The following is a 26,672-nucleotide window of genomic DNA, read 5'->3' as shown; positions in this document are numbered from 1 at the left end:
CTTTTGCCAAAGATGATTTTGAGGGCTTCAATATTTAAAGGGGAAAAGCAGGCTGGAGGGGAAAGAGGAAGGGTATGGTAATCCACACACTGCAAGGGAAAAGGAGCAAGTAGCGGAATAGTTGATTATGTATTAGTCTCACGCTCAGTAAATCGGCACTTTATGTAAGCTATGGTGAACATGGAGCAGCTATCTGTGGGGATATTTAACCTTTTATCTGTAGCTCTCTGCTTAGGAACAAAAGGAAAGGCAGCTTCTTGCATGACTCAGCTTTCAGCTGAACTTTTTTTCTTTTGGCAGAGTGAACTGGGGTCCCAAGTTTTTATGTCCCTTTCACAGGCTTGACCTTGGGGTCTTGACGGGGAAGGAGGGGAAGAGCATTCTGGCCCTCAGGTGGGAGGTCTGAGTGGCAGCACAGGTGGACCCAACCTTCCCAGGTCGGCCTAGCCCAGACTTCTCACATGCAGTCTTCTCGATTTGTTCTGCAATCCCCGAGCATCCTCTGAGAGTGTTCGGAATCCCCAGGGCCCCGCTGGCTGTTCTGGGTCCACCCATGTGCAGCCAGGTGCAGCCAGTGTGGGCTGATAGAGAGCAGGCCACAGTTGCCCTCCCGGCCCTCCCAGTCCAGACCCTGGGTTGAGATCTCATTTGCCTTCTAGGGCTCCAAGGGAGAACCGGGGAAAGGAGAGATGGTGGATTACAATGGAAACATCAATGAGGCTCTCCAGGTGAGCAGGGTCCAGCCCAGAGGCCAAGATCCTCATGGATCTCAGGCTCTGCACCATGCCCTGATCAGGGGGCCCTTCCACACAGCCGAGTAGGGGCCCTGCCCTCAGGCCCTCAGGCAGCGCTTCCAGGAGAGCTGCTTCCTCGCTTTCTCTCCTTTGACCTCCCGCTGTGTAGCCTCCTGGCAAATGGCCCCATTACTGGCATCCAGATGGCCGGGGCTCTCTGTCTGGGCCCAGCTGGCCAGTTATATCGCCTCAGGGCCCCTGAGTGCCATAGTGGAATTATCCTGGCACCCCACAAGTTACGGCCCATCCAGGGTGCTGGGGCCCCATTTCTTTAATGCATGTATAACCCCCTTTCATGCAGCAGAAAATCTTCCTGGAACGCATCTCCTTTCATGTCAGTTTAACCCTGTTTCAAATTCATGAGCTCCCGCTCCCCACCCTTTAAAGCAGAGTTTCTCAGCCTTGGCACTGTTGACATTTGGGGCTGGAGAATCTTTGTGGTGGGGGGAGAGGCGGTCCTGTGTGTTGTAGGATGTGCAGCAGTGTCCCCAGTCTCTACCTGCTAGATGCCAGTAGCACCCAAGCCTCAGCTGTGACAACCAAACTATGTCTCCAGACATGACCAATTATCCCTTGGGGGAAGAAATTGCCCCTGCTCAAGAACCACTTCTTCAAAGGAGTCTGTGTCCGTATGTGACTCCATTTACAAGGTGTAAAATCCTCTTTTAAAGCCAACAATCATCTCCCTGATCTATTTTTTGAGTGGTTCCATATTTTGCTATACTGTGTCTGTTTAAAGGGAGGTGCGTGGCAACTTTGAAATCTGGGTTCTGGGAGAAGAGGAAAGAACAAGGGAGGGTCCTCAGAAGGTGACTAGAAAGAATAAGAGGTGGTGCTTCCTTCCCTTCAATAAAGTGAAGTAAAGGTTGCAGTCCATTTAGGGTGTGCCTGAGTCCATTGTAGGACGGCCTCAGAGTATAATCATGCTTAGGAGATGCTACGTATTCTCTCTGCAGTGATTACAAACCTCAGCGAGAGGTGGGGTGGGGGTGGTGTGAGTCTGGGGGCCATGGAGCCCACCTGCAAGCGTCTCCCTCCACCCACGCTCCTTTGAGGGGCCTAGCTCCCATGTTTCCATGACTGTGCAGTGAGAACCTTCCAGTTGGCTCTTGGTTTGCACTTCAACTGATTGCCTGGTGTTGGTTTTTTAGGAGATCCGGACGCTGGCCTTGATGGTAAGTTTTTCTCCTCCTGGCTTTCCTTGGGCACTGGACGGGGGGCTGGGGATGGCAGCCTGGAAGCAAGGATTTGATTTCTCCCCTCCAGAAAGCAGGTACTAGGCTGCAGATTAGGGTTGACCCAACAGGGCTGGGGCAGATGATGATCTGAGCTGGAGGTGATGAGTCAGGACTGGTAGGTGGGCCTCGAGAGCTGCCCGTGCCCTGGGTCATGGGTGTCCTCTGTGTAAAGGCTCTTCACCAATACAGCTGTGCTCTCTGGTGACAATACAAATGCTGGATTCTATTTACAGCTGCGTGAAGGAAATAGCAGTACTGAGGAGGATGTTTTTAATGTTTCTCTTTTTTCCCAACTTTTAGCTAATTAAATCCTGAAAAACTAGTAGCAACCTCCCACGTATCCCCCTTTCCTGGAAATCAGTTTCATTATCTGCACTTGGAAAACCAGGGAATTTCAAGCCTGGGTTTTGTACAGGTGCCTACCAGTGACAGGCTCTTGGTAAATATTTGTAGTTAAAATGACTACCACCAAGTTTAACTTCTAAGGTAGAGGATGGGAGGAGAGATCATGAAGTTCTCTGACTACTGAAATTTCAATTCACCTAATATTTTTTCATGGCTATGAGCCACAGAACACACTTAGGGATGGCACAAACTCACAATCAAACACCACTTCTGTGACGTCCCAATCCCAGAAATTGCTATCAACGACATGGTTCTGGAATCAATGAGCTTCATTTGGAGACATTAAAATATATTGTTTGGCAGGGCACAGTGGCTTATGCCTGTAATCCCAGCACTTTGAGACACTGAGGTGGGCAGATCGCTTGAGGTCAGGAGTTCAAGACCAGCCTGGCCAACATGGTGTCTCTACTAAAAATACAAAAATTAGCCAGGCATGGTGGTGGGTGCCTATAATCCCAGCTACTCAGTAGGCTGAGGAACGAGAATCACTTGAACCCGGGAGGCGGAGGTTGCAGTGAGTCGAGACTGCACCACTGCACTCCAGCCTGGGTGACAGAGTGAGACTCTGTCTTAATAATAATAATAATAATGTGAAATAGCTATTGGAAATAAAACTTTCCCAGAAACATTTTTTTTCCTTTAAAATCAACCTTGAGGTGTAACTTACACATAAGAAAAGGTACTCATTTTAGGTGTAGAGTTTGATGAGTTTTGATAAGTGTATATACCCAAGTATCAACCACCCAATCACTCTAGAAAGTTTCTTCATGCACCTTGGGAGTCACTCCCAGCCCCAGGCCACCACTGCTCTGTGTCACTTCTGTCACTGTAGATTAGATGTGTCTTTTGTCTCTTCTAGAGCTTCATGTAAATGGAATTAAACAGTATCTGTGCCTGGATGCTTCTGCTCAGCAGAATGTGTTTGAGATGCACCCTTGTCATCAGCACTTGGTTCTTTTTCCCTGCTGAGTAGTATTTCATTGTATGGATGTACCATGCATTCCCCTGTTGATGGGCATTTGGGTTGTTTTCTGGAGATATTTTTAAGTCATTATTGGGGAAGGTCAGACTTAGCTTCTTGGAGCCCAAAGGACCACCAGAGATGCCCTAGAGAGAAGGAGAAGGAGAGGGTATTGGACATGGCTCTCCAAACCCCACCTCCACATCAACCCAGTCACACTTGGTGCTTATATGTTTTGCATTTTGGGTTCCCCATGTTATTTTCTTTGCAAAAAATGTGTTTCTGTCACTGGAGAAAGGTTTGTAAACAACTTATCTGTACGAGCCAGCCTCCACATATAGCCCTCAGGGCACAGGCTACCCTCCTCGGTGGGACAGTTCTTCCATGTGTCTTTCGTTTCTCTCCTAGGGGCCTCCTGGTCTTCCTGGGCAAATTGGCCCACCTGGAGCTCCAGGGATTCCAGGCCAGAAGGTAAATCTTGTCTTGACAAAGGGGGTGAAGACCTTGCAAGGGCAGCGACCCCAGGGCTTCCCCTCCCCCTGTGACCCTCTCATCTTCCCAGCACTACCACCATACCCTCCTGCTGCTCCAAGGCACCAAGGGACCCGCCCACCCACCTCCCAGCTGCTGTGGCTCTTCTATCCAACCCTTGCCATCTGCTTGGGCTCCTGTAATTCACAGAGCCTTCTGATGCTGTGGGGCCTGGGTCTAGACACACCCCTGCCCTTGCCCCAACCAGACCCACAGCGGGAGTGAGGACCCCATCAGGGACCTCGGCATCTGAGCCCCTCCCCAATCCTCCCACCTCACTCCCTGACCTTGCTTTCCTTTTACACTCCACACACCTGTGTTTTTCTCAGAAGGTCTGCCCCTCTGTCTCCCACTCATGAGGTCCTCTCCCCTGCAAGTCTTTTTCCATCTTACCTTTCTTTCAAAGCCCTTCTCATCTTTCAAGCCCAATTCAATAGACCACCTCCTCCTTGAAGCCTCCCCTGATCTATCAGGCAGAATTCCCTGCCCTTTCCTCTGCTTCTCTGGGTAGGACCTACATCATTTTGCCACCTCCCTTAACTCCCCACCTGACCCAAAGAAGGGGCTTGGTTTGTGTGAAGATGAAAGGAGCACCCTGTGGAGAGCCAGGGCAGGGGTTCTGCATTCAGGGGAGACAGGAAGGCAAGAACCCTTCTGCAAGGGAGCCAAGGGCGCCCAGGGCTCCCAGAGGCAGCAGTGGGAGGTTGTGGCTAAAACATGGACATGGAGCCAGCACGCCCAGACTGGGATCCTGGCTCCTCAGTTCACTAACTGTGGGCCTCAGGCACACAGCTCTGTGCTTTGGAGTCCTGTCTGTAGAAGAGAGGCAATGCAAATTCATACCTCCCAGCAACACAGTGAGAATTAAATGAGCAAACTCTATGGGAAAGTGTGGAGTGGGATGCCGGGTGCACTGAGCAATGCGTAACTGATGGCTGCTATGGTCTCTGCCCTGAGAGTCACCTTTAGTTGTTCTGGTTACAGGGGGAGATTGGACTGCCAGGCCCTCCAGGACACGATGGGGAAAAGGTATGAACAGATGTCCTCCAGTCAAACCTCTGAAGACAGTCTTGGCCCTGGGGGCAGGAGGTCGGGCAGGAAGGCTCTAGAACTGGCCCTGGTGTGAGCCCAGTGGGCAAGGGGAGATGGGGGAGGGCAGGGAGAGGGGCCCACCCCGCAAGCCCCAGGAGGAGCCAGGCAGACCCAGGCTGGGCTGTCTGTGCCTGCCCCAGCCAAGCACCAAAGAGCCAAGGCCTTTGGACTTTTCTACTCTCTCTCCCTCTCTCCTCTTTTCTCCATTAATGTGTCTAAGAAGCATTGTTGGTATTTTCTAAAGGGACCTCGCGGTAAACCAGGAGACATGGGCCCTCCTGGTCCCCAAGGCCCCCCAGGAAAGGATGGACCTCCAGGAGTGAAGGGAGAAAACGGGCACCCAGGGAGCCCAGGAGAGAAGGGGGAGAAAGGGGAGACAGGACAAGCAGGCTCACCGGTGAGTGGCAGGGCTGGCTGCCCTTCCGTGCATACACCACTCCCAAGCATGACGCCAGCTTTGTAGGGCTTTGCACTTTGCATGGGGTGAGCTGCTGCCTGGGCTAGAAACCTGGGGCCAGGGCTTAGGGGTGGAGGATTCACTCAGCTTCCCCTCAAGTCACTCACTTTATGAAGGCCAGTTTCCCGACTCAGGAGACCTGAGTTGTGCTCTGTCATCTGTATCCTTGGGAAAGCCACTCACTGTTGCAGAGCCTCCGTCTCCTCATCTCTAAAATGGCGATAATAATGTTTTCCCTGGATACCTCACTGGATTGTTGGGAAAGAGATGAAGACATGGTTTAGAGCTGCCTCTTTGGAAAGTGTGCAGAAGCCCTATACCCGGGAGAGGCTGCATGTACAGAAACGGGGCCTTCGCCCAGTCCACTAGGCTGCTAACTTGACTTAGGGGCCTTCTCTGGGTCTCAGGGGTTTCCATCTGTGAAATGGGTGCCATCCTAGACACCTACCCTTGGAGCAAGGGAGCCACATCCTGTGCAGGCCACAGTTGGTCACACTCAGCAAGACCACCTTGAGCTCCACTAACAGAAATCATTGTCAGTCTGTAGGGTCTAGATGGCCCAACTGGGGAGAGAAGGAGAACATGGTGGCCAGAGCAGACCCAGAGTGGCAGGATTGCCTAATCCAGCTGGGCTTCTGAGGTTTACAGTGAAGCCAGAGGGCTGGGTGTCAAGGTTGTCTGCAGGCAGCCACAGATAAGGGTCCTCCCGGGGGCCACCAGCCTAGTGGGTGCCTGGCACTGTGACGAGGCTGCCCTAATCCCAAGCCTGCCGACCCAGCCTGGGAGCAGGCAAGGGGGGGGTCCTCTTAACAAGCAGCTACTTCATTTGAGTGTAAACAGGAGTTGCATCTTCCTTGGCTCACAGTATGATGGCCTCTAGGAGCACCAACCTAGTTCGACGGTGCTAGAATCTTGGTCTCAGAATTCTCCTCTAGGAAGTGGAAAGAGCCTCAGAGGTCAACCAGTCCCAAGTCTGACCCAGTGCAGGACTCCTCACTCAACCAGCACAGGCAGGCAGCTCACTGCCTCCAGACCTGTCCACTGCACCATGGGGCAGCCCCAGGATGGAGGGAGCATTCCTGGATATGGTGTGGAAGCTCCCTTGTCAGCCTCCCCGAGTTGACCCCTCAGAGCCTCTGGCCTCTGGAGCCATATTTATTATCTATTGCTGCATAAGTAATCGCTGCAAAGGTAGCGGCCTAAGACAATACACACTTATTGGCACATAGTTTCTGTGGGTCAGGAATTCAGGCACATCCTAGTTGGGTCCTCTACCCATGGTCTCATGAGGCTGCAATTGATGTCTCAGCCAACTGTATTCTCATCTGGAGCTAGGGATCCCCTTCCAAGCTCACTGGTATTGGCAGAATCCAGTTCCTTGCTGGAACAGAACTCAGCTCCTAGAGGCCATCTACAGTTCCTGCCACCTGCGCCCCTGCCCTCCCCACCCCCTGCAGAGTAGACAGTTCACATTATAGCAACTGGCATCTTCAAGGCCAAGGCCAGCAGTAGGGTCTCTCTAGTGTCTAGTGCTAGCAAGACAGAGCTGTGTGCACGTGTGTTTGTGTGTTCATGTAACATTTGTAACATAATCTTAACATGTTATATGTCACCATCTGACATGTATGTTATAATCTGCAACATAATCATAGAAGTGAGGTCCCACCACCTTTGCCATGTGCCTTACTCCACGGCTAAGAAACGAGTCACAGGTCACCCTAAGGCCTGTACACTGCAGAGTCCACAGAGAGTATCAGCCTCTCCTCCCCTGTACTAGAGCCTCAGATTCTTCAAGACAGTGATGACAGTCCCTGCCCAGTCTTCTGTTCTGCAGGCTGACACCTCCACATCCTCCATGGTGTTCCTTGTTGACCCCTAGACCAGTCACGTCCCAGTCTAGTTTGTCACAGATGTGAGGGTGCATCTGTCCCAGGCTTTCACAAGGGCTGGCATTCATGCAGTGGTGTTTTGTGCCCACAGGGACAGAAAGGAGAAGCCGGGGAGAAGGGCAATCCAGGAGCAGAGGTACATGAGAGATAATTTGACAGAGACTCATCAAACGACAGTCTCTGCAGAATGCACAGTATTTCTATGCTTTAGAATGAAGCTTGCAACTGCCTGACGTTTACGTTTACTGAGCACCACCGTAGGTCAGGCACTGATCCTCAGGACTGCTCCAGTCTTCCCAAACCACATCTCTCAGCAACCTTCACAGAGCACCTCCCATGCTTCCATCCTGGTGCTAGAGTCTGGAGATACAAAAATAAACAGAACTTGCCGGGCACGGTGGCTCACGCCTGTAATCCTAGCAATGTGGGAGGCTGAGGCAGGCGGATCACCTGAGGTCGGGAGTTTGAGACCAGCCTGGCCAATATGGTGGAACCCCATCTCTACTAAAAATACAAAATTAGCCAGGAGTGGTGGCAGGTGCCTATAATCCCAGCTATTCGGGAGGCTGAGGCAGGAGAATCGCTTGAACCCAGGAGGCAGAGGTTACAGTGAGCCAGGATTGTGCCACTGCACTCCAGCCTGGGCAACAGAGTGAGACTCTGCCTCAAAAAAAAAAAAAAAAAAAAAAAACCAGAACCATCCCTCCACAGCTCACAATACCCCATAATGGGCAATAGCATGGGAGCAACTCAGGGAATCGGGCAAGCATCCCAAAAGACATGCTATTTGGGCAGAGTCTTGACGGCTTTGTAGGAGTTTGCCACAAAGTTTCAGAGGTAGGCTTTCCAGATAGAGGCATTATTCTTTTGAGAAGTGTGGTGAAAGGAAGAGAAAACAGAATGGCTGAGTGAGAATAGTCAGGATGGAGGCAAGGTTTTCAAAAGACAGCAGAGAATCAGGCATATTTGCAGGCTCAGGGGCAAGAACCCGGAAAGCAACGGAGATCAAGGATGCGTGAGAGACAGGATGTTTGGTGGCGGGGTCTGGGTAACCCAAATAGCACCTCAGACCCATGGGAGAGACCACCAAGCCTTCTCAGTCCCCATCAGGGTGGGTTCACCTTGCCAAGCCCCATCTGAATGTAGTGAAACAGGCCTGATTGTACAATGTGTATGGTACTTGTTTCGAAATGCATAGCCTCCTAAAGAAATGATCCTAATTCAGGAAAAGCATTATACGCACATTGTCCCTCCCAGAAGTATTTAAAATAAACATTGGAAACAGTCTAAATTTTATCAAGAAGGAAAGGATTAAATAACTTACAGTAATAATACTAATAGTAATAATAGTCACCACGTCTGAGCACTTCCCTCGTGCCACGCACCGCACTAAGCCCTGGGTATGTAACAACTCATTTTCACTCCACCCAGTGAATAGCACAGCACCGTTACCAGGAAGCTGGTGGAGAACATATAAAAAATGGAAACATCAGTTTCACAGTAAGTGAAAAAGAGTTGAAAATGAAATTTTATACATATATGAAATCATAAGCATATACATATATGTATATACAATTATACACATATTATATATAAATATAAAAAGTATATACATATATTCAAGCACATCTGATACATCAAGAAAATGTTTAAATTTTCTTTTTAAAGAAAATTTTAAAAATTCTTTTTATTCTTTTTATTATTTTTAAAATTACCACCCAGGTAAAATTGACTTCTTCTGGAATGTGTCCAGTTCTGTGAATGTTAATGCATGTAGAGATTTGTATAACCAATACCATGATTAGGATACATAAACCACTTACTTATAATAAGAATTAAAATGGTAAACTTTTGTTAAAAATGGGAAGCTTTTTTTAAGAAGGCAGAGTTTCCAAAGACTGTGTTCCCTCCAAGGAGACTGTGATGGAGCGACAAAGTCCACAGGTCCAGGAAACAATAGGGACCTCCTCTCTGCGCAGTGTAGGGGTGCCCTCTGTCGTGGCCTGGCACAGGAGTCACTCCCCTGGCCCTGCTCCAGGGAATTCTACCCCTGGGAAGACGAGGCACCTGGGAAGAGCCCTGAAGCCGAGGTGGGGTGAGCAGCTCAGAAGGACCCAGCAGTGGCTGCCTGTGGATGAAAGGATGTGTGTGTTCATCAGAGACAGAAGCTGCAATGGGCACCACCCTCTGTAGAGGAGGCAGCCCTGAGCTCCTCCATCTTCACTGTCCAGTCAGAATCTCCTCTAGCACAATCTGCATCTGCTCTCAAGGGAAACAGAGACCAGCAGTCCCCATCCTGTCTGTAACAAACCTTGGGGACTTGAGGAGCAATCTCCAGGAACAGCTCAGTCTCCCCACATTTCAGATAACCAATCTCTGCTTCTCTAAGCCAAGGGTCTCAAACTCAAATGTCTACAAGGGCCAGGCTTGCAAAAAGTGACTGCAAGAGCGCTGGATCAAAGACAATAAGGAGTGGTGAGGACTGGGGTAAACTGAAGGTGTCATGCCCCACCTAGAGGGGAAAGCTCTAATTCCACTCCAGGCTGTTGTTGCCATGCGTGAACAAGAACCTAGTGCTGCTAGATCTTCTGGTGTTTTTCTTTTTCTTTTTTTTTTCCAAGAAAAATCTGGAAGAATAGATCTTTAGGGACATTTCCTGGAAATTTGCTTTTTCAACATTGAGCTGTCCACCGGGTTGCTATGAGTTTTTGACCTGTTCTGAGCCTTTTTTGGGGGATACTGTGCTGGGCAGTCACTGGCTGACCTCCAGTGGGCAGCCATGTCCTCCTCTGGCCTTGCAGTCTCCAGCTGGGCTCTAGGCCCTATCAGGAGGGAGGGCCACTTCAAATGTAACAGGGCTCCCCTTTGGCTTTTAGGTTCCTGGGCTGCCAGGGCCAGAGGGGCCTCCCGGACCTCCGGTAAGTTTGGAGGGCTTGTCAGTGGCCAGTCCACTAATGTCCCCTCTCCACGGCAGTCACTGGGCTCAACCTCAGCCTTAGTCACTATCACCTCTTCCTCCCAGGGAGGGATTTTCTGGTCTACAAACCCCTCCCGGCTCCTTTTCCCTCCCATGTTAAACAGCACCATCCTGGGGACACCAAGGAGCCCAAGCATTGCCTGGTTTCCTGGAAATAGCTGACTGGTAGGGCAGCCCCAGGGTCCCTTGTCTCTAAGCTCTGCCCAACATTTACCTCACCCTTTGCCATCAAACATCTGCTTCTCCCATTCCTCATTTGAAAGTGACTCACCGGTCTGGTACAGTGGCTCACGCCCGTGATACCAATCTGGCACTCCGGGAGGCTGAGGCAGGTGGATCGCTTGAGTCCAGAAGTTTGAGACCAGCCTGGGCAACATAATGAAACCCTGTCTTTTCTAAAAATACAAAAAATTAGCTGGGCGTGGTGGCACACATCTGTAATCCCAGCTACTCAAGAGGCTAAGGTGGGAGAATCACCTGGGCCCCGGAGGTCGAGGCTGCAGTGAGCCAAGATCGCACCACTGCACTCCAACCTGGGCAACCAGAGTGAGACCCTGTCTCAAAAAAAAGAAAAAGAGAGAAAGAGAGGGAGGAGGGAGGGAGGGAGGGAGGGAGCGAGGGAAGGGACGGAGGGAGCGAGGGAAGGGAGGGAGGGAGGGAGGGAGCGAGGGAAGGGACGGAGGGAGCGAGGGAAGGGAGGGAGGGAGGGAGGGAGGGAAGGAGGGAAGGAAGTAAGGAGGGAAGGAAGGAAGGAAGGAACGAAGGAAGGAAGGAAGGAGGGAAGGAAGGAAGGAAGGGCGAGCCCCAGCACCACTGGATTGGCTTTCCTTGGTTACAGAAATGTAACCATGGGGCCCCTGTGCATTGCCCCTAGAGGGCCCCCAAGCACCCTGAAGCAACAGATGCTGGCCCATGCCTCTGTGTGGTTCGTGGTCCCCAAGGCACTGTGTGTCCTCTGTTGTGGACAGTAGAAGTAGCAGTAGGAATAATGATAGGAGCCAGCGTTTATTGAAACTTATTGGATGCTAGACACTGTTCCAAGCACTTTGCCTGTATTAATTTAATGTTTGCTGTGTTACCTCTGTGTCTTTCTTTCATGAGACTCTGGGTCAACCATGAGGACCACAGAGAGATTTTCTGTGAGCCCTGGCTGGAAAAGACTGGCTCAGACTATTCCCTAGGAAGCCCCAAGCATGACCCCCACTTAGCATTTCTTTCTACCTCTCATGGGCAGGGACCCCAAACCATACATACTCTGCACCCAAAACCCTTGTTCTTCTGTGGTCCATTTGTGGACTAGGCAGTTGTGTTAACTAGAGATGCAGTTCTAATGCACCTTGTTTTATTCCAAATGCAGGGGCTCCAAGGTGTTCCTGGACCAAAGGTAAGGAGAAGTCACATGACAGGCGCTGTGTCAGTGCTAGTAGAAAAGAGGGAAAGTGCACCTGAGACCAGCTGACCCTTTTTCCTAGAAGGCATTAGGTGACACTCCAGCCAAGGGGGTCCAGTCAGGGCAGGAGGAAGTCCTAGATTCCCTTTAGCATCCATCATTGACACCTGGCGTGCTTTGGCTTCAGAAGCTTCCCATCTGTCACCCCACAAAGGGACAGGTTAGATTCTTAGCCAGTGGTTAAAATCCTTTTCCTATCAAACCTGCCCTGGCCCCTTCACTCATGCTGAGTAGAGGTGGGAGAGAGACAGCAACACAGGGTGGGACCGCTCCCTGGGTCAAGCTTGGAGGGACTCTACACTGGGCTCTCCCGGCCTCTCCTCAACCATTTCAAATGGATGAGGGGGCTGGGGGTTGTTGATGTGACAATGGCCCTTTCCTCATGCCCTGGTATTCAAGAGACTTCGGGGCAATTTGTTCTCCTGACTAGGCTGTGAGCCTCAGGGCTCTGGAGGTAGCATCTCAGGCATCTGAGCAAATCTCTGTAAGGTTCCCGTTTTCCTGCCATGCAGTTGGGCACCTGTGCCAAGGCCTGACCTGTGGGTTTGTCCCCAGGCCACCTAGTCCTTTTCTCTGTGGGGCTCTCAAAGCTCCCACAGGATACAGGGGCTACTAACTGAGGCGGGAGTAGGCTAAGAATTCAGGGATTCTTGGTATCCTCAGCCCACCACCCTGACCCCTCCTTCCTCTACAAATGCCACCCCAGCCTCCAGGACCCCAGAATGCAAGAATGAATTGTCTGGGACATGTCCTTGTGTGATCTCGTCCCCTCTCCCTTTCCTCCAGGGGGAAGCAGGACTAGATGGAGCAAAAGGAGAGAAAGGCGTCCAGGGAGAAAAAGGAGACCGTGGTCCCCTGGGACTACCCGTAAGTACCTTGGACCCAGCAAGACTGGTGGGCTTGACGGGCCAGGGGTGTGGGCTGGGACTGGGGGACAGCCAGTGGAAAGCTAAGGTTCTAGAGTCTGAGCATCCAGAGTTCCATGTGGTTTGTCTTTCCCACCTGGGCAAGACCACAGGCTCTGATTCTCTTCCTCCTCTGGGCCCAGGCCCCACCTTGGTGCTGGGGAAAGGCAATGCTGAAGAAGACAGGCTCCCCCACCCCAAGGGGCACTGAGCTGGGAGGGCAGCTTCAGGTCCTACTTGAGCCTGGTTCAGAAGCAATCAAAGCCTGCTGCCTTTACGGGGCCAAGCTTGGAGGGTTTGGAAGTAGTGGGACAAGAAGATAGTCTCCATTACAGTACATTTTCCCAGAGGGACCCCAAGAGAACTCTTGCTCTCCTCTCTTAAGCACTGGTCATTGCAGAAAGGCACAGACAAAGTCAGACTTTGTGGTCCCAGCAGGCCAAGGCCATTCATCTCCTGGGTTCGTGGAGATCTCTGATCTCAGCCTGCCCAGAGCCAGAAGCCCCAGGTCAGAGGTGGGGAGCTGCTCAGAAGGTGTTCACATGTCATGATATGGGGCTGGGCTGGATAAGGCTGATGGCCTCTTCACTGCCTCACCTGTGTACAGGTGAGCACATCCCACCACCGTCCCTGGAGCCCGGGCTCCATGCCCCCTAACCCTCCACTGAGGTTGGCATTCTTCCAAGAGCTGGAAGGGATGTTAGCGATCCATCTCATCATTTCACTGATGGTCCCAGAGAAGAAAGTGGGTCACTGGAGGTCACATACAAAGTTGGTGGCCAAGCCAGAGGCTGCTCTGAGGCCATGGGCTTGCAAAGCGACTCCTTCCAGCCACTCAGGCTTCCTCTGTCCTGGGCTCAAGGCCAGTTCCCACCCCAGGTAGCCATAAAGAGCAGAGAAACAATGGAAAGCCCAGTTACCCCCGCTTGGCAGAGCTTGAAGGTCTGGTTAATACAATCACAGTAACCAAACAGCAAATGCAGGAGGTATAATTATACCCTCATGAATGCATTCGAGGTAGGAATATTTAAGAAGCCAATCTGCTTGACAGACTACAGAAAACTGATGACTTTAGCAGGCATTTTCCCATGTCTTAAGCTGTGTCTGGAATGATTAAGTGCTCCTTACTATTAAAGAGCCTTCCTGCCCCACTCAACCACAAACCTCTTCTTATCCACATTCATGGCCCCAACGACCTTGATGAACACTCGAGAATTCAGTCAGGGGTTGAAATGCAAAAGGCACAGCGACCAAACAGGTAATATTAATATAAACAAGGAAAGTGCCAGATGAAAGACAAAGTACCTACTCTATAATTAATTTTCTCACTTTTGATAGAGGCATGGGTACAGAGAAGTATTTTTTTTTTAGTTTAAGTAAACAACAGAACAAGCATTCATATGAGACAACTGACACAAACCTGAGGGAGACACTAGGGAGTGGAGGGGACTGTGGTGCACTAGAGACCGTGTATCCCTTCTTAAGGGGAACCGTCCCTTCTCAGCTCAGCTGACTGTTGCCTTGGAGGAAGGCGGAGCTGGTATTTCTGGATCTTCCTATTTTTCAAAGGAAGTTAAACATCTGGTGTTTTATGTGAAATCTTTCCATTTTCTAACATTAGATCAAAATTATTTGCAACACTGCAGACCATACAAAATATGTCAGTGGCCCACATATGGCCTGAAAGCCTCTAATTTGTGCTTTCTCCTCCAGACCTCTCAAGACAACTGAGTTTTAATGCTGCATTTTTTTAAAGTACATGGATATTTAGCTACCATTCTGTTTCCAGGTTTCACCTGGATGTTTTATTCTATGTAGTAGCAGCCTGCTTCTCCAGGCATATCCTGGAGTGTTCCCCCATTTGCCCTGCAGAAGCAATTCTCAATGCTGGCTGCACACTGGAATCCCCTGAGAGCTTTTCAAACTCACCATCACCCCGGGCTTCACTCTTGGAGATTTTGAATTGCATCGGGCTGGGATGGGGTGGGACCCAGGCATCTGTTTTATTTAACATTGCCCCCAAGAGATTCTAATGTGCTGCCAGGGCTGAGAACCACAGCTCTCTAGCCCAGTGAGTCAAGGTCGGTCCCAGAATTGTGTGGTCCTAAATCTGAGAAGAGTCCCTGCAGAGTCCTTCTACCCAACACCTTTTCCATGAAGAAGCCGCTCGTTGCCTCCTTCTAGGGACTTCCTTTTCATTTAAAATTCTGAGGCTGAGGCTCAGTTGGAAGCAGTTCTCAAGCACTCAGTCCTTATCAGGCCAGAGTATTGCTGCTGCCTTCTCCCTGACTTTTCACATTGGAATCATTAGAAAAGGGTCCCTGGGTTTTCCTGGGTGGGTTTCAGAGGCAGCTTCATAACCCAGGGTTGGAACAGGAGCGCCCCCCCAGCTAACCCATCAATAATTGTTATGTATGTCGTGCATCACTGCCCCCGACCCACCAACCTTGTATTTCACTGGACAAGAGCAAGTAAGGGTGCTGATAGCAGGTTGGTCTCAGTAGCTTCTCACCTGCTGCCCATTTGCTCTGGGCAATACATGGCCTTAGACCTCTGTCCCAGGCCGCTGCCTCCAAAACCTTTGCCTACACAAGAGCCCTTGTCTGGGAGCATATGAATGGATCGAGTTTAGGTTGAGCATCTCAGACTGTAAAGTGCCAGCGAAATGTCAGGCATCATTTGTAATATCATCTAAGAGCCAACTCATTCCCCCAGGCTGAAGGATAAGCAGACCAACTCCTACCCAGATTTCACAACTGGGTGCTGTCACCCAGGGCTGAGACCCTCAGGGGCACCCCGGCATGGCCTGATCCAAACAGGAATGCAAAGAGGCTGGGAGAGCCGTCCTCACCTGGGGCCCCTCCCCAGTAAAACCTGTCCTGGGAAGGGTGCACAGCTCTGATTCCAAGACATCTCTCTAAGCATTCCTTTCTGTATCCCTTTCCCCATAACACTGAAGGGACAGGGGTTTCTGAGAGGGAATAAAGGGAGAGAGGAGAAGAGGGGGCGGGAGGAGCAGGTGGCCATCCACGCCGACCTCCACCCAGCCTGCTCAGCAGCCAGCCACTGCATTCAGTGTCTCCATGTTTTCGTTGGTTTCCATGTAAATACCATTCCCTGTCCTCCCAAGCTTATTTCTCCAGTTGTGTTTGATTACCAGCATTTATGTCTGTCCAGAGTCACTGCTTTACTCACCTCTTCCCTCCCCATTGTTCCCTTTTTCTCCCTCCCAATCCTCTCTTCCCCTTCTTTTGGTCAAACTGTGCCCTTCGTCCAGGGAGCTTCAGGTTTGGACGGCAGGCCTGGGCCACCGGTGAGTGTCACTTCTCCATCACCCCTCACCCCACTCCACTCCACACCTGGCCTGTGATCCCTTTTGTCTGTCCCACTGTGGCCTCATTTTCCCAGTGAATCATGCCTGGTTCCACCTCCGACACCAGAAAGGTGCCACTGATGCTCTGAAGTGCCTTTTCCAGCCTCTTGACCAAATATGGCTGGCCTTCATCTGAATGCCCCGGTCCACAGAATACACCCAGGGACCTCAAACCTGCCAGGTGTGGGGTGGGAGGCCACTCCAGCAGCACCGCTCCTGATTCCACGGGAATGCTGAGTCCAGCCTGGGTGCCCAGCCCTGGAGGTTTGAGCCATGGCCTCTCCCCACCAAACACACCAGTGTCTGTGTGTGCCCGTCATGCTGTGTTGTCTTCATGCTGTGAGCTCTGTCCATCTCCTTTCTTCCCACGAGGGCCTCCTAGTCTTGTGCAGCCACCAGTCTGGTATATGTGGGGTAGGACAGCTTTGAAGGCTGAGGACAGGAGTAGCCTGCAGAAGCATAGAAGCCAGTCCCAGCTCTGTGTCTTATGCACGTTCTAACCACCCTTGCACTGCCTATGACAGCACAGTCGCCCTGCAACCCAACATGGCGGTTCATTACAGAGCAAGTGAGGCACACTTGGGTCCTCTCTTCCTCCATTCTTTCTGATTCCAGAAAACAGGCGTCATTTACTCTTGACTAGAAAGCACCTGGCCCTTCTGCTTATGACTAACAACTGAAGGATCAGGGGAAAATTCCCTCCTGTCCACCTTCGGTCCCTCCCCTGAGCGCCCTCTGAGGTCAACCTTCCCAGGGTATTGAGCTCACTCGCCCTCAAGTCTCGAGTCCCTGCTCGGGCACCATCACGAGAGCTCTGTGCACCCAGCCCCTTCCGGCCAGGGAGGCCCTGCTCTGTCCTGCAGAGGGCTTTCAAGGCCACATCTGCCCATGGCCTGCATGGAGTTCTAGTTAGCTGGCTGGAGCCACCCTCAGGGGAGGCCAGACCTTGCCAGGGTTCATGTGTGCAGCGTAGGGGACACACTGAAGCACAGGCTCACAGGTCTTCCCAGGTGGCCGGGGGCACTTGCAACTGGCACCAAGAGAAGCCCAGAGCTTTTAGAGGTAGGAGGGTCAAGATAGACCTCTGTGAGAGCCCCGTCCTACTGAATGCCTATTCTGTGCCCTCATAAATAGGAGGTGACATGGCTTGCCCAAGATGACAGACTTCTTCAGAGCCCCCCACCTCCCTGCACTGATGGAGTTCACACTGTAAACCCTTACATGCAGAGAGCATGCCCTGGCTTCCAGGAGTTATTATGGCTTTGCTCCTTCGCCACAGTCCCTCCCTCTCCATCCTTCCCCACCTAGCAAACCTGTCTCAGGTGCGGGGCAGGGCTCGGGGATGATCTGTGGTTGCAATCAGAGAAACCAAGACTTTCCTCTCAATGGCTTCTCCCTTTTATGTTAGACCGAGGGAAGCAGTACAAATTCATACACTCTGTCCCTTAGGAACTGAGTCTTTACTTTCCTCATAAAATCAGTATCCTAACTTTAAGGGAAAATGTGGGGAAAAAAATAAGGCTTCCCTGCCAATATTAACATTTATTGAGCACTTCCTACATGTCAGGCTCAGCACCAAATGCTTGCTATGCATTCATGCGTGGAAACCTGGCACGGTCAAGGAGGCAGACACACGTGGTACAGACGTGGAAACTGACACTCGGCAAGGCTAAGGAGCTTCTCCAATACCCAGGAGTTTGTAGGCCTCCGAGGCAAGGCCAGCCACATGACTCCGTGGCGCTGTGCCGAACCACTGGCCCGAGCTGACTCCTTATTGTTTTTGAGACAGAGTCTTGCTCTGTCACCCAGGCTGGAGTGCAGTGGCGCAATCTTGGCTCACTGCAACGTCCACCTCCGGGATTCAAGCAATTCTCCTGCCTCAGCCTCCCAAGTAGCTGGGATTACAGGCCCCACCACCATGCCTGACTAAATGTTGTATTTTTAGTAGAGTTGGGGTTTCGCCATGTTGGCCAGACTGGTCTTGAACTCCTGACCTCAGGTGATCCACCCGCCTCAGCCTCCCAAAGCGCTGGGATTACAGGCATGAGCCACTGTGCCCGGCCTCCTTTTTCTTTCTGCTGTGCTATTATGGATGCCTACAGCCTTCCTTCCTCCCTTGTGGTTGCAAAGGGGGGCCCTGAGGACATCTTACTCCCCTCTTTGTCTCACGTGAAGTAAGTCATGCCCCGCCATTCACAGATACATTCAGAGCACAGGAAACTGCCCACAGCCCAAGTCAACTCCTCCTGTCCTCATCTGAGGCCAACAACAGGAGACGCTGAACTAGAGACTTGGTCTGGCCAGGCTGTGAACTGGGAACGTGGGAAGGTGTTGGATGAGGCCAGAGCAAGCCCTGATGCTCCGTGTCTAAGCCGTGAGCTCCAATGGCTCCAGCGCCCCCAGCCCCGGGCTAGCAGAGCTCATGACACGCCTCCCTGCCAGGCCGGTGTCGGTGCAGACATTGAGGCACCCTAATTCACCCCCGATCCAGCCAGTTCCGCAGGCCTGTGAGTGGGGCGAGAAGGCCCCGGCCAGAGGCTGAGGCCAGGGCTGCGGGTCTGCGGTGGGCTGGTGGGGTGGGTGTTGGCTGAACAACCCTCTCTCGTCTGCCCCTGTGTGTGCGTCCGCATCCGTCTCTGTGGCATGAAGACCCTCCCGCTGCATGTGGAGCTGCAAAGCAAAGAGGGTGCCAGCCCCCGGCCCCTGCCCTGGGATGGGTCCACTCCCTCCCAAGTGCTTCTGGGAGCAAAACTAAGCAACCATTCTCCCATTGTTTTCAGCCTTGGCAAGCTCGGTTGTGAAGCAAAAGGGTTTCAGTCCACAAATCTGGCTCTGAGGCATGGGGAGGTGCTCTCTCCCCAACAGCCCCTGAACCCAAAGAGGATCACGGCCCAGTCGAATGACTGCCCTGAACGAGCCTGGCCTCGCCAACCCTGAAAACTGGGCCTTGGACCTTGCTCATCTCTAGGCATCGGGTGGGGCACCCAGGGCTCCCCAGAGTGTGGGGACCCTCACCTCTGCTTTCTTTCCCCTTCCTAGGGTACTCCAGGACCAATTGGAGTTCCAGGCCCAGCGGGACCAAAGGGTGAGAGGGTGAGTGTCACTGAGCCAGGGGCCTGGGCGGCCAGGAGGGAGAGGCATGCTTGGGACCCAACACCAGGGGTCTCAGCCCTCATGCCTTCCTTCTTCCATCTCTTCTCCTGGTCATCCTCACAGCAGCCTGGGACAGGGGGTGCTGGTTGTGTAGCTATGAGTTGACAAGACTTGGAGGGATCAAGGAGATGGAGAGGCCAGGCACGTTGGCTCATACCTGTAATCCCAACACTCTGGGAGGCCAGGGTGGGAGGATCACTCGAGCTCAGGAGTCTGAGACCAGCCTGGACAACATAGCGCAACCCAGACTCTACAAAATTTTTTTTTTAAATTAGCCAGGCACGATGGTGCACACCTCTAGTCCTAGCTACTTGGGAGGCTGAGGCAGGAGGATCAGTTGAGCCCAGGAAGTGGAGGCTGCAGTGAACCATTATTATATGACTGCACTCCAGCCTAGGAGACAGAGCAAGACCTTATCTCTATAAAAAAAAAAAAAAAAAAGAAAGAAAAAGAAAAAGAAAGAAAGAAAGAAAAAGAAAAAAAAAGGAATTGGAGAACTTCCTCCACTTTGGCTTCTGGCCACCTTGTGTCCATCTCAGGTTCAGTTTGGCAAGGCCCTGGGCGCCATTGTCACTGGACATGCCTAAACTTTGTAATGATTTAGGGAAACTGCATGGAACAGAGGGCCAGGTGGTGTTTAGATAATTCCTGGAGGACAGCAAGAAGTCAGGAGGCCAGAGCCATAGGCCAGGCTCCCACGGTCGCTGTCGATGGACGTTGGCCATATCACAGGACTTGCAGTTCCCGGCCTGTCCTGCTGGAATGGGCATGTCCGAGGGTGAGGGTGGAGGGTGTCAGCTGAGTGGAGGCAGGGGAGCTGTGTCTTTCTATATCAGCTCTTCCCAGCCAGCCCCTGGGTTCTACACACTCAGGGCTCGGAGGTCCCTGCGTGGGCATCCGTCGAGTTCTCTGCCTGTGTGGGCAGCTCCCTGCACTCCCCATCCGCCCACCTTGCTGGCTCTGTCTCAGGTGGGGAGGGCAGGAGCTTCTGCAGAGGGCGCAAGCTTCTCCGTGACCACCAGCTTGGGGAAACCAGGAGGCTGCTCTGAGAGGTGACCCTTGAGGCTCTGGAGAAGAAAGCAAAGCTCTCTTTCTCTTCCCTTTCTCTTTCCCTGCCTTCCTGCTCTGCTTTCTTCGCCCCTGCTTCAGCCTCAGGCCAGCCAGGCCCAGGACACCACGGGTCATTCTGGGAGGCCTTGGGGGATAGGCTCTGCTGGAGGGAGAGTGAGGGGGGCTTCTGAGCCCCCTCCCCAAGGCAGTGTTCGCATCAGCAGCACCCCACCTTTCCCATAGCCCTTGCTTCCCGGAGGGCTCTTGAGGGGACTGGAGAGGTTTCCTGTATTTCATACCAAAGTAGAAAATGGCAAGGAAGATTGTTACCGTGTCTGGCAGGATTCATGCATTTCTTTCTCCCATTTCAGGGCAGCAAAGGAGACCCTGGGATGACAGGACCAACGGGAGCAGCTGGGCTTCCTGTGAGTCTCTTGGGATCAGAGGTTCCTCCTCTCCCACCCCTGCCCCCATTAGAAATACCCACGGCCGGCTGGGCATGGTGGCTCACACCTGTAATCCCAGAACTTTGGGAGGCTGAGGCGGGCGCATCACGAGGTCAGGAGATCAAGACTATCCTGGCCAACACGGTGAAACCCCGTCTTTACTAAAAATACAAAACTTAGCCACGTGTGGTGGTGCGCACCTGTATCCCAGCTACTCAGGAGGCTGAGGCAGGAGAATCACTTGAACCCAGGAGGTGAAGGTTGCAGTGAGCCGAGATCGCACCACTGCACTCCAGCCTGGGTGACAGAGCAAGACTCCATCTCAAAAAAACAAACACACAAACCAAAAAAAAAAAAACACCTAGGGCCTGGAGCACAAATCCAGGGCCAAGGGAGAACTCTCATTTCCATGACAGACAAAGCTGCCAAGAGGCAACTGGTGATAGGCTAGCATGCCCTGCTGGGCATTGCGCTGTGAGAGGACCAGGGCCTCTGCCTTGCGGACCCTGTAATGGGATGTAGCCCCTCCCACTGTGTTAAGTGCAGCCTGCCCTCAGCAATGTGTGCGCCATGGCCCCTGCCCTCAGAAGGGGCAGAATCAAATCCAGACCCCTGTGATAGGAGAGGCTTCATGAGCGGAGCAGCTGGGCCTTGCAGGGGACACTTGGCTTTCCATCACAGCATGCTTTCCCACCACTTTATTACAGAAGTTGAGTGTCTGCCTGAGAGAGCCCGCACTTTAGTTTCCCATCCACTGGAGGCTGTGTGTGTTGGCCAGGTACGCACATCTGGGCCAGCCTTGCCTCGTGCTAAATTCCCCTAGCTGTAGAATGAAGAGCATTTTGCACCTTGAAAAGAGGGTCTAGCAAGAGCCTGGCAGGAGAGCCTTGGGAACTCCCCTCTGCCTAGAGCATTCCTGGCCCCCACAAGCGCATCCTCAGAACTGACCCCTCACCTGCGGTAGTGACCTCGGGAGAACCCAGCCACAGGCCAGGACCTGGGCTGGAGAGGTGAGAAAACCAGAACTGTGTTTTGTTTTGTTTTGTTTTTTTTGAGACGGAGTCTCACTCTGTCACCAGGCTGGAGTGCAGTGGCATGATCTCGGCTCACTGCAACCTCGGCCTCTCAGGTTCAAGCAATTCTCCTGCCTCAGCCTCCAGAGTAGCTCAGACTACAGGTGCCCACCACCACGGCCAGCTGATATTGTTGCATTTTTCATAGAGACGGGCTTTCACCTCGTTGGCCAGGATGGTTTCGATCTCTGGACCTCGTGATCCGCCCACCTCGGCCTCCCAAAGTGCTGGGATTACAGGTGTGAGCCACCGTGCCCGGCCTGAAGTGTGTTCTTGGCTTTGCCCAGAACTCATCATTTGCCTCTAGGTCAGGTTTTCTGAGCAATTTGCTTCTCTGTCCCCTTTCCGTGTAGTGGGAATAACTAAACCTGTCTCCAGTGAGTGAGGCATTGGGAGAGTTTGATGAGCCTGGAAGAAAGCACTGTACAGCTGGCCTGTGTGTCCTCATTAACATGCCTTTCTTCCTCTGATCTCTTGCAGGGTTTACATGGACCACCCGGGGACAAGGGAAACCGGGTGAGTCTGAGCCCCTGCACTCGTGCTCTAGTTACTAATGTCTTCATGATGGGGTGGAATGATCAATCGGTGATTCCTGACCAACATGGCAAACAGTTTTTCCTGATAAGTCATCCTAAATTGAAAGGCTTTACAAGGAAGGCCTTAACCTGTGGCATGTAGGGAGCCTGGGGCCTGATCCTCACATGGAAGCCTGTATTTTTCCACACAGCAAGGAGAGACTGAATCCCATGGCAGCCACCAGCTTAGCATTGCCATCCAGCAACAAGATCCATGTGTCCAGCTCTTTCTAGGTTGCCCTGATTGTTGGCCCCTACGTGATCATTTTAGATCCATTGCTACCTTGTCCTTGCCCTCTGAAACTTGGTTTTGCCAGGCATTCCAGGCCACTGGTGAGAGAGAAAATAAATTCCAGCTCCAAGAACAAGCAGACAGCTGTTGGAAGCAGCCAACCCTTTTAAAAAATATTACAGCCACTATTTCTCTTGGAAAGAGTCGGCAGGGCTCTGAAAGGACTGCGCCTTCTCAGACCCTTGCTGTCCCTTTGGTTTCTGCCATCTTCACCAGGACACACTTACCAAATGCCCACGGCACCTACAGCCACATAACAGGGGGTGGCACCGGCCACAGCCTTCAGCATTTGGACCCAGCAGGGAGAATTTAACTACATCTGACCAAGAGATGGCCTTTGGGTTCCCCTCTGGAGGGTCTCATCTGCTGCTGCATCATGGGGCTTCCTGGAGTGGGGGGCACACCCCCTAGAAACCAAGTGTGTCTCCTAGCGGGTCCTAAAATCCAAGGCGCTTAGAGGAGAAGGAACAGATGGAGAAACAAGGCCCAGACAATGATTATGTGTTCTGGGATCCCATGGAGAGTTGGAGGAAGAGCACACGGTCTCCAGAACCCAGGTCTTGTGGCTGATCTTTGCACACTGATACCATGTTCATGCACAGAAAGTGCCAGAATGCCTGTGCTCCTATCTGGCAACAGTGAATTCCATTCTCTTCAACTCAAGATCTATTTACTGAGCACTCCCATTTTCCTAAGTGCTCTTCACTGGCAGCTGGTCAAAAGCAACTCAGTTTGTCCCGCATCTTCTATAAACAAGAGGGAGCAGCAGCGCCACCCCTGCCCATGGCAAGACCAGGTCTGGAAACCGCCGGAATAAACAGACCTGCTTCCAGATGCTCTAAGCACGCTGGGAAGGACTTTCCTCAGTGTGGCATCAAAGGATTTAGGCCTCTAAGATCTTTGATCATTCCACCTCTTCATTGGCATACTAACTTCCTTTCAAATGTCTTTCTGACGTGTTCTAGTTTTCTTTATTATATTCAATTAGTATTTTCTAAACCTCCTTCTTCAGACTTTTTCAGTTGGCTGGAGACACTGAGCTGTTTGAAGGCTGCAAAATCGGTCCTTCAGGGGACGGTGACCATGTTGCTCTAGAGGTGGAGGCAGAACAAGTACCCTTGTCACAGACAGAGGGAGGGTGGGGGCTGGCGGCTCTGATGCTGCGGCAGCTGAGGTTATTGAGTCATCCACGGAGGCCCCAGGAATCAGTGGGAAAGTATTTCTGTCCCCCTTCCCCTTCCCAATGTTTGACACACTTTCCTCCATCCCCTTTACAAATTAGGAATGTGTCACTTAGTAAAAGTCAAGTTCAGAAAACAATGAGGTGGCACGCACCTTTCTTTTGAGCACACCATAAAGAGCCAATTGACTTATTCCCAAAGAGCAGGTTTCCAACTCAAGGGCAGCTTGTCCTCTTCATGCCAGGGATTTGACTCTCAGGATGCCCAAATGTCCTGGAATAGTCTCCCCTCAATCTTGCCTCCCATTCTGACCTTTCTTTGTTTCTTCGAGACAGAGTCTTGCTCTGTCGCCAGGCTGGAGTGCAAAGGCGCGATCTCAGCTCATTGCAAACTCCGCCTCCCGGGTTCAAGTGATTCCCCTGCCTCAGCCTCCTGAGTAGCTGGGATTACAGGCATGCGCCACCACGCCCGGCTAATTTTTTGTATTTTAGTAGAGACAGGGTTTCACCATATTGGCCAGGCTGGTTTCAAACTCCTGACCTCAAGTGATCCTCCTGCCTCGGCTCCCGAAGTGCTGGAATTACAGACATGAGCCACCGCACCTGGCCCAGAGATTTGTTTTATCTTACAGTGAACCAAGATACAACCTTACAGGTATGCTTCTCCATGTCCCATCAAAGGATGGTCTCAGAGCCTCTTTCCTGTTCATGGAAGGAAAGTCTTTGTCATGGTGGGCAAAGGCCCAGAGCCCCAGACCAGGAGCTTTCTAAGGGACACACACGCCAGTGGAAAGAATATCCTGACCTTGTCACTAAGGGTGCTTCCCTTTCCCCTAAGTAGCTCTGTGAATTTGGCCCAGGAGCCACCTTTAGGGTAAGAAATCAGTCAAAAGATAAAGGGTGGCATGAATCTGGCAATATAATCATTCAGGAAAATTGGGTGTTACTGTGGAGCTGCCTGCAAACCAGCCAGCTGAAAAGGTCTATGTGCATGCAGTGAGGCTGCTTCTGCTCTCTGAGATGCCCAACTTTGGGGGGGTGGGGGGTGCACGCATGTTTGTGTGTGTGTGTGTGTGTGCATGTGTTTGTGTGTGCGTGTGTATGTCTCACTTCCTAAGTCCGTCTTGTCTCCTCACTTCTTCCTCCTCCACTATCTCTTTTGGCCTCTTCCTTTACTGCTTCTCCCCCCAGATATGTTCATTCCGTTATAATAATCCCACATCCTTCAACCTTTCCCCTCCCCCTCACCAGCTTTCAGTTTATCTCCTCCAAAGTCCACTGTTAGACATTTACTTATGTTTTTAAGAAGCCTTTGCCCCTTGACTTTATTTGCCCCTTTCTCCCTTACCAGCTAGGGTTCCCTCTGTGCAATGGGTCTCTTTTGTGTCACTGTCTGGGGTTGGGAGGCAGGGAGAATGCAGGCAACGTTACTACTCTAATAGCCTCAAAGGACACCGGATTTGGGGCAATTGCACAGATTCTTAGAACACAACTCCCCATAGTGTCCGTTACCTGTTGTGAAAGTCTGGAACACGCCAACCCTCTGTTACCCCCGGGGTATCCTGGACTGGGATCCCCCACTCTGGCAGATTTGCCCAGCTTCTTCATTAGGAAACTGCTCATGACCCAGAGAATGAGGGGCCACACTCCTGAGAGAGTTTACCAGGGGGCTTCCCCACCCAAATAGCTAGTGGTTTTGCTGGTCTACCATTTGGGGATGATTTGTGCCATGATGTTCTTGTTGGCAGACAAAACTTCAGGCCGATGGGAATATACCTAATATGTGCATACATATTTAAACGCATGTCATTTTCTAAGTAAGGATTTGCATTTTTAGAAAATTCATTTAGAATAATGCACTGGCAGTTGCAGACCACCTCTGAAATAGAGAAATTTGAGTAATTTCCGAAGATCTGGAGGAACATCAAAAATATTATTTTGTTTGTTTGTTTGTTTGTTTGTGAGAGTCTCACTCTGTCACCCAGGCTGGAGTACAGTGGCACAATCTCAGCTCACCGAAACCTCTGCCTCCTGGGTTCAAGCGATTCTCCTGCCTCAGCCTCCCGAGTAGCTAGGATTACAGGCTAATGCCACCACACCAGGCTAATTTTTGTATTTTTAGTAGAGATGGGGTTTTGCCATGTTGGCCAGGGTGGTCTCGAACTCCTGACCTCCAGTGATCCGCCCACCTCCGCCTCCCAAAGTGCTGGGATTACAGACATGAGCCACTGTGCCCAGCCAAAAATATTCTTATCCTCTGCCTTCCTCTAATGAACATCTACCCTGCAGCCTTCTACTGCAGGAACGGTGCACATGACAACCTCTGACCCCAACCTTTGGCTCCTATACTGGCTAAAAAGAAATAATGACCATTATTATCATTATGAAGCAGCTATCGTTTACTGTGCATATACTATATTCCATTATTAAGCATTTAATGTGCACAAAGAACTCACAACATTTTTTTTTCAGACAGGGTCTTGCTTTGTTGCCCAGGCTGGAGTGTAGTGGTGCAATCATGGTTGACTGCTGCCTCAAACTCCTGTCGTTGGCTCAAGTGATCTTCCTGCCTCAGACTCCTGAGTAGCTAGGACTTACAGGGACATGCCACCACACCCGACTAATTTTTTTATTCTTTGCAAAAATGAGGTCTTGCTTTATTGTCCAGGCTGGCCTCGAACTCCTGGCCTCAAGTGACCCTCCTGCCTTGGCCTCCCAAAATGCTGGGATTACAGACATAAGCCACCATGCCCAGCCTCACAACAAATTTTTGAGGCAGGTATTATTGTACCCATTTTACAGGTAAAGAAACTAAGGCTCAAAGAAGTAAT

At 51.5% G+C, this 26,672-nt stretch overlaps 1 protein-coding gene across 1 annotated transcript in view; it reads left to right on the top strand.

Annotated features, from left to right (window-relative positions):
- The window catches only part of COL13A1 (collagen type XIII alpha 1 chain), a 91,414-nt gene that overhangs the window by 57,352 nt on the left and 7,390 nt on the right, over positions 1-26,672 (top strand). Inside the window, exons 24-36 of the mRNA XM_055353588.2 lie at positions 660-728; positions 1,946-1,969; positions 3,807-3,869; positions 4,914-4,958; positions 5,266-5,418; positions 7,459-7,503; positions 10,244-10,285; positions 11,702-11,728; positions 12,581-12,661; positions 15,977-16,012; positions 19,112-19,165; positions 20,647-20,700; positions 22,275-22,310. Of these exons, the coding sequence (XP_055209563.2) occupies positions 660-728; positions 1,946-1,969; positions 3,807-3,869; positions 4,914-4,958; positions 5,266-5,418; positions 7,459-7,503; positions 10,244-10,285; positions 11,702-11,728; positions 12,581-12,661; positions 15,977-16,012; positions 19,112-19,165; positions 20,647-20,700; positions 22,275-22,310 (729 nt within the window). The remainder of the gene's footprint in view (positions 1-659; positions 729-1,945; positions 1,970-3,806; positions 3,870-4,913; positions 4,959-5,265; positions 5,419-7,458; positions 7,504-10,243; positions 10,286-11,701; positions 11,729-12,580; positions 12,662-15,976; positions 16,013-19,111; positions 19,166-20,646; positions 20,701-22,274; positions 22,311-26,672) is intronic.

This window comes from Gorilla gorilla, chromosome 8 (genome assembly GCF_029281585.2).
Source record: "Gorilla gorilla gorilla isolate KB3781 chromosome 8, NHGRI_mGorGor1-v2.1_pri, whole genome shotgun sequence".
In the NCBI taxonomy this organism is placed as follows: Eukaryota; Metazoa; Chordata; class Mammalia; order Primates; family Hominidae; genus Gorilla; species Gorilla gorilla.
This window is presented reverse-complemented; position numbering and strand designations above follow the sequence as displayed.